Source organism: Sinocyclocheilus anshuiensis, unplaced genomic scaffold (genome assembly GCF_001515605.1).
Source record: "Sinocyclocheilus anshuiensis isolate Anshui unplaced genomic scaffold, SAMN03320099.WGS_v1.1 scaffold30, whole genome shotgun sequence".
Classification (NCBI taxonomy): Eukaryota; Metazoa; Chordata; class Actinopteri; order Cypriniformes; family Cyprinidae; genus Sinocyclocheilus; species Sinocyclocheilus anshuiensis.
Genome location: NW_015542336.1, coordinates 481,401 through 489,422, shown reverse-complemented (window position 1 = coordinate 489,422; position 8,022 = coordinate 481,401). Strand labels below are relative to the sequence as shown.

At 35.6% G+C, this 8,022-nt stretch overlaps 1 protein-coding gene across 1 annotated transcript in view; it reads left to right on the top strand.

Moving 5' to 3' along the window:
- Positions 1 to 7,073, top strand: part of txn2 (thioredoxin 2) — an 8,442-nt gene extending 1,369 nt beyond the window's left edge. The window contains exons 2-4 of the mRNA XM_016489575.1: positions 3,491 to 3,690; positions 4,997 to 5,120; positions 6,425 to 7,073. Of these exons, the coding sequence (XP_016345061.1) occupies positions 3,491 to 3,690; positions 4,997 to 5,120; positions 6,425 to 6,538 (438 nt within the window). The 3' untranslated portion in view covers positions 6,539 to 7,073. The remainder of the gene's footprint in view (positions 1 to 3,490; positions 3,691 to 4,996; positions 5,121 to 6,424) is intronic.
- The last annotated feature ends 949 nt before the right edge of the window (positions 7,074 to 8,022 follow it).

The following is an 8,022-nucleotide window of genomic DNA, read 5'->3' as shown; positions in this document are numbered from 1 at the left end:
CAAAATTTATACAAAAATTCATACTTTATATGGACCCCCTGGCCTTACGTCAAGGACCACTAGAGGTCCACGGACCCCTGGTTGAGAAACACTGAATTAGACAGAAAGGTATTTAATTAGGCTGCTGTCCGTTTAAGACCGAATGAATTTACCGTATTGACCTGAATATAAGACGATGTTTTTTTTTTTTTTTTTTTATGATATATCAAAAAGTGTATATTTTTTAAATGTGATTGTTGGTACATTTTACCAGTTTCTACCATACTTTCAAAACAAAAATTAAAATAGGAAAAATATGCAAAGTCAAGTCATTTTGAAGACAAAATGTGTTTTACAAAAGGTACATCTGGAAAAAGGGGGGTCGTTTTATAATCAGGGTGGTCGTACATGACATGACGTGACATGTGGCCGAGTATGGTGACCCATACTCGGAATTAGTGCTCTGCATTTACCCATCCAAAGTGCACACACACACACAGCAGTGAACACACACAAACCATGAACACACACCCGGAGCAGTGGGCAGCCATTTATGCTGCGGCGCCCGGGGAGCAGTTGGGGGTTCGGTGCCTTGCTGAAGGGCACCTCAGTCGTGGTATTGAAGGTGGGAGAGAGCGCTGGTTATTCACTCCCCCCACCTACAATCCTTGCCGGTACGAGACTCGAACCCACAACCTTTGGGTTATGAGTCCGACTCTCTAACCATTAGGCCACGACTTCCCCGGGCCAATACGGTAATATACTGGGTTTTCACCCACCTGTTTACGTTAACTTAAGCCATAACCGACTGTATTTACGTGAGAAACTCCACACGATTGACATTTTGACAGCTGTGTGTGTATTTAACAATCAAGGCGCAGGCAGAACTGATCGCAGAACTGGGATCGCGCGGCCGAGATAGCGCTTCTGTGTGTCTGCGTGATTCCGCCTATACCCGCCTTCACTTACTGCAAGTTAATCGATAACGAATTGTGATTGGATGGTAATCTGGTTCTACGACAAGCTTACTTACATTTGATTAGGCTGTTCTCTCATGACAGAACACTTCTACTACTCGCTCTGATCACCCAGTCTTAAAGAAATTTTGAAATACGGGACAAAACATGATTTTTTCAAAATAAGTCGGGACACTAAAAAAGAGCTGAAATACGGGACTGTCCCAGGAACAACGGGACGTCTGGTCACCCTAGCTAAGTCCTATATCATAGGCATAGCTAGAAAAACAGAAAATCATTAAATTGCTATTTCTTATTTAAAATCATTTTGATGACATTTCTTCCCCACTATGGCAGTAAGACGAGAGAGAGCGCTCAAAACTCATCAGATGATCGCATAATTTAGTGGAACACTAATATAGTAATGTAGAATCATCCTCTGTAAAGAAATGAGGTGTGAACATTTGAGAATTTATCATGATCTTTCTAAATGTGAGCTCTTTGGGGCCAAAGGCTTAATGGAGCTGTTTAAAGTAGTCATGTGATAACAAACCAGTTGGTGCAGATGCGATTCAATACGTGTGCCCTTCTTCTGTGAAATAATCATAAATACCAGTTTATGCTGTTTGATTGTGGCCTCGAAGGTCGTAGTTGTAATCTGTAGCCCCGGCTGGCCCATTTAGTGGAAATGCGGCTAATAATTTCTGAATTCTGACTGGCATATAACGAACAAATCAAACAAACGTAAACGGACAAAGGCGGGGCCCCCTACAAGGCGGGGCCCATGGGCTGCAGTCCACTCAAGCCCAATGGTAAGTCCGGCCATGCTGGTGTGCATTTTGAGACAAAATAAAGGCACTGATATATTTTAAAATCATTCAGAGCAAGTTTCTTTCAGTTGAAACAGCTCAGACTTAGATTTTAGTCTGGGATTAGGTTTAAGTCTTGTCTGTGAACCCGGGGGATGATCTTATAGAGACTGGAAACTGTGTTTCATAACACTCATGATTTTTACATTCAGTGACGTTTAAATTATATTTGCTTATTTTTTTATTTGTATTATTTTTGTGCAAAACACACTGAATTACAATTATATATAAAGTAATTTGCTATTTAAACAAATTAGTAGCGTGTAATGTTTAGTAGCGCCACAAAAATGTGTTGTACCTTTAAACATTATATTTGTGCAAAATAAATGTATGATCATTATGAAAGAATTAGCAGAAAATGGTGTTTTAATAAATGTAATATATATATATATATAGAGAGAGAGAGTGAATGTTTATAAGTAAAAATAAATATAACAAGTGTAATAATAAAACTTCAAGTATGGTAATTACAAAGTCATTTAGATTATATATTATATTAATGTTTATATAAATATAAAAAGTGATAGTAATAAAACACACACACACACACACACACACATATATATATATATATATATATATATATAAATGCACACATACATAATGAATATTTATAAAGTAAATTAATATTTTAAAAAGTATAAATATTAATGTAATAATAATAAAATGGCATGTATGATAATCATAAAAGATAATTAGCATTAAATTATGTTTAAATAGTGTAAAACAAAACAGAATATAAGTCTAAAAGTGATTTAAACACAATTTTATCCTAATTATTTTACATTCATGCAGTTTTATTTATTTATTTATTATTATTTGTACTTTTACAAATACATTGGTCACAGCACAGGATACATTTAATTGAAATTATTATTTTGGGTGAAGTGTTTTTAACATGGAAAGTGCAAATATATTTCGATGGAGCAAATGTTATAAACTGAGAGTAACTGCATGATATGTATGCTCATGTCAAGCATATATCTGATTTATTGTAAATAAACTGCATCAGTTACACAGCAGGAAGGCAAACACAGATTAAACTGAGCATGAACTGTCTGGATCAGACTCATCTGATGTGGTGTAGGGCTGTCAAAATGGCTGAAAATCTAAATTCGAATGGCATCATGTATGTATGTATAGTTTAATACAAAGGGCGGAAAGCCAACCACACAGAGTACATTTTTCATTTAAAAACATGAGATGAAAAAAACCCGCCATAAAGTCTCTATATATGTTTTTTTTCTAAGTTAAACTTGCATTAATTTTACACGGCTTTCTAAACATGCGGCTCTTTTGTGCGAGACGCGAGTGCAACTGTGATAGATGTCCCTCTAGAAAATGCATGAAAGTGTTCTGTGTGAACGGCTTGGTTTCAGTTTTGATGTAAACAAGATCTTCTCCGCATTGATGGTCTCTTTTTCCACAATATTTGTAATTAACAACGCAGCAGCGCCGCATCTAGTGGCTTCAACTGGACAGGCTAACAAAAACATTATGCAGCGACACATCGTCATCACATCTCGTGCGCCGCTGATAAGGCTGCCTCCTTAACGCACACCTAAAATTCGAATGCGGATTTTTATTTTAAATTCGACGAATATTCGAAATTCGAATTTTTTTTTGACAGCCCTACTGTGGTGATGCTGGTGTTTAGTGTAATAATGCTCTGTCTCTGTGGGTCAGATGGCTCTCAGGCTGCTGGTGGGGAGGGTGTGTGGTGTTTCTGTCAGAGGTGTGCCGGCTGGCGTCTCCTGCTCCTCGTCCTTCTCCTCTCGTCTGAACGCCTCCTGCACGAGCGTGTCGTTTAGCGTGCAGGACCACGACGACTTCACCCAGAGAGTCATCAACAGCCAGCTGCCCGTCCTCATCGACTTCCACGCGCAGTACGTACAAGAAACTGCTGCTGATCACAGTCAGCCATCATTAAAGCACATGACCAACATGATCAGAACTCAGTCTGCTGCATGCCTTCTGTCTCTGATTGAGAGTGTTTATCCAGTCAAAGCTCTTTTAGTGTGATTGTACAAACGTCCAGCTTCAGCTGGAGCTTCACGTGTCAAATCTTGACTGGTTTTTATCAAGTAAAGGTCAGAATAACTGCAGTCATATTTCCAGATGAACTCTTACTAGACTGAAGCAGCGCAGCTTTACTTGATTCTCCATCAATCATTTATTAGAGTCTCAAATCTGATCCTCAGGATCTTTTGAGGAGCGTTTGTTTCCAGAAGCTTCACTTTCACTGTTCCTCAGCGGAGCCTCCAGAACATCTCACATCTTCTGAGGAGCCTTTACTTCTTCATCTCTCAATCACTGCATTATATGTTCTGATCATTTCAATCTCATTTTACTGAGAATGGAGATATAGAGTGACGACTGATATTTATAGCATTTTATGTCAGTATCTGCTCTATACTGTTAGAAAGATCTCACTGATTTACATTACAAGCCTCAGAATTTAATCTTTTTTTGATCATATAAATATCAGCATCAGCAGCAGATTCATATTTTTGCTCAGTTTGAGTCTCTGAATAAAACTGAGCTGTTTTTCCTCCATATTCTCACTTTATCACACTATATGAGCCATAAAAGTATCAAATATATGATACTCAACAAAAAAAAAAAAACACATAGAGAGTTTTAGACATTTATATATTTTCAATAAATTGTTAAATATTATTAAAAAAAAAATGTTTTCAAATTATTTTTCTATATGTCAGGCTGTACAGTGTTAAATCACTCAAAATACTTAATATACACTATGATGAGCATTTTTTTTTTTTACATTTCTGTATGAGATATCAAATGTTTTTTATAGTAAGGCACCGTTTGTTCAGATTGTAAAATGTCATGTGGTGCGTCATAAAATAACACTTATATTTATAAATTAATAATTGATCATATTTATGAATCAAAATAATAATTCAAGACTCAAGATTGAAAAATGTCAAATAAAACGAATGATTCACATGTGCACAGGTGCACTCATGTCTGTTGTGGCTCAGAGTTCACAGCAGTGGGATTGTAGTCCTCTGTAGTGCTGCAGTGGGGTTGTAGTCCTCTGTAGTGCTGCAGTGGGATTGTAGTCCTCTGTAGTGCTGCAGTGGGATTGTAGTCCTCTGTAGTTCTGCAGTGGGTTTTCTTGGGACGCAGCTGCAGTGAGACTGAATCAGCCGTGTGTTTGTGTTGCAGGTGGTGTGGTCCCTGTAAGATCCTCGGCCCGCGGCTGGAGAAGGCCATCGCCAAGCAGAAGGGTCGAGTCGCTATGGCCAAAGTCGACATCGATGAACACACAGACCTCGCCATCGAGTACGGGGTACGACACAGGCCTGTCAACTACAATTATTAAAAACAGATTTGTTAATACTATAGAAAAACTCAAACTAAACAAAACTGAGAAATGTTGTTTTGGCAATTAACTGGATTAAATTTGACCTGAATTTTATTGTGTGTTTTTGTCATTGTTATTTGTGTTTTTGCACTAAAATTAGTGGAAATAAATAAAAACTAAAACTGAAAAAAAAATTAAACCTAAATGGTAATATTTAAAAACGCCAGAAACTAATACAGATGACAAAAGCACACATCAAAATTGCAGTAAATTAAACTAAAATGAAAATTAAATGGAAAACATAAAATTAAAAGTTTATTGAAATTATTTAAAAAATCTATAATATTATATAAATATTACAAAAAAATACAAGACCAGCATTGCTTTTTAGACATAAACAAACATACAAGATCTTAAAAATACCCATCAGTCATTTGTACAACTTTCAGCTGAATATTAATGAGGCTGAAGCCCTGTGATGGGTTTTATCTTGTGGTAAATGTTGGGGAAAACTCTCATCCAGTTCCATTTGATTCCTTTGAATCATCGCTCTCGAAAAAGACCCTCAGCATGAACGTTTCAGCTTTATACTTCACTTCCTCTGTTAACTAGCTTCTATAACTTCTGCTGATCTCATGAAATATGATTATAAACGGCATTTGAACGACATGCTTCAGCAAAAAATAAAACACACATAAAACTAAAAAAATAATTTAAAACTTATTTCAGCTCATTTCTCATTTTCATTTAGTTTAATATGAAATACTATAACAAACTCAATTTTATAACTAAAATCAAAACTGTATAGACATATATTAAAAAAATAATACAAATGACAAAATCACACAACAAAATTACTCAATTTTAACTAAATTTTAAAATATAATTATAATAAAAACCTAAATAAATACTAATTTCAATATGTGTGTGTGTGTGTGCGCGTGTGTGTGTGTGTGTGTGTGTGTGTGTGTGTGAGAGAGTGTGAGTGTGTGTTAGTGTGAGTGTGTGTGTATAACGTGAAATAAAATTTCAAGAACTTATTATTTCAGCTAGTTGCCAAGACAATATTTCTCATTTTCATTTAGTTTAACTAGTATTAAAATAACTACAACTAAAAGTGTATAAAATAATGAATGAATAAAAACTATATAGACATATAGTTTTATTGACATAAATAAAATTACGTCAGTTACTCATACGTCGTTCTGGGACGCCAAATAATCAGACAGCAAATCTCAGCAGATCCCTCCGTTTATTATGGGATGCTGATTGTTCCTGATGTGCTGTAGGTGTCGGCGGTTCCCACGGTGATCGCCATGCGCGGCGGTGATGTCATCGACCAGTTCGTGGGCATCAAAGATGAAGACCAGCTGGATTCTTTTGTGCAGAAGCTGATTGAATAGTGAAGCTGTCAATCACTGCCCCCTCTAGCCCCGCCCACCTCCCGCTGGAAACTCCATTACATTTAATTACAGACACAGACAAACTGCATCCCGGAAGGTCTTCGCTTCTCCATCTCTCCTGCTTTCCTTAACTGTTTGTGTGTGTCGATATGTGTTTTTAGAGGGTCTGTGGCAGTGCATCGTGTTTTACCGCGGTAAAAATGTTGTAAAGTGTTCTGGGACGTCCTGTAGCTGCTGTACTTTGCTTTGGAGGAGAACTGAAGGATCGATGCTACGGCTGACGCAGATCCTCATCCGCTCCACCTGAGGGCGCTTCCTCTCGCTCCGCTGTTTCACACCTGAATGCCTACTAATGTGAAAGTGTGTGATGATCACGGCGGGTTTGTCTTGCTCTGTTTTCTTTGGATCTGACTGTGAATTTCGTGCAGGATGCATGGGATTGATAATGCTTTTGTTTAGACTGTAACTCATATAAACTGTAATATAAACAACTAGTCAGATGAAATTATGAATAAAGCAACTGTACTGTATTTAACTCACAGCTGTTGACTGGTGTTTCATATTCTGGTATTCTTGTTTTAAATACAAATTTGGGTGCCGTAAAAACTACATTTATTTAGTAGGGATGCATTAAATGTATCAAAAGAGACAGTTAAGATGTTTATAATGCATCAAAATATTTCTATTTCAAATAAATGCTGTTCTTTCGAACCTTTTGTTTTATCAAAAAATCCTGAAAAAAAAAAAACATTTCCACAATAATATTAAGCAGCAACAAATTTTAAACTGATAATAGTAAGAGCAAATCAGGGCTATTATAGTTAACTAAAACCATTTAAAAAATCATTTTTTCATACTTGAAATAAAATAAACATTAAATTTTATTTCAACTAGTTGCCAGGAAAATCTGTTTAGTTTAACTAAAACAAAAATTAAACATTTAGTTAACAAAAATAAATAAATAAAAAATAATTACAATTATAGACATTTAAAAAAACTAATAAAACTGTCAAAAACTAAATTACTGAACCTTTTACTAAAATTAAAATGAAAACAGAAAATATCAAAATGAAAACCAATTCGAACTATTAATAAAAACTACAATAGTTAATAATGATACTAAAAGAAAACTGCAGCAAATCAGCATATCAGAATGATTTCTGAAGATCATGTGACACTGAAGACTGGAGGAATGATGCTGAAAATTCAGCTTTACATCGCAGAAATAAATTACATTGTATTATATATTCACTTAGAAAACAGTTATTTTAAATTGCAATATTTCACAACTATTGTTTTTACTATAAAATTCCTGTAAATTTGTCCAGCGTGTGGCGCACTTGAGAGTGCTTACAGTTTTCTGTGGGATTACCTACAAAACTGGGACAAATGACTAACAATGTCTGCGCAATAATTAAACATATATATATATATATATATATATATATATATATATATATATAAACACAAGGGGATCCCACGTT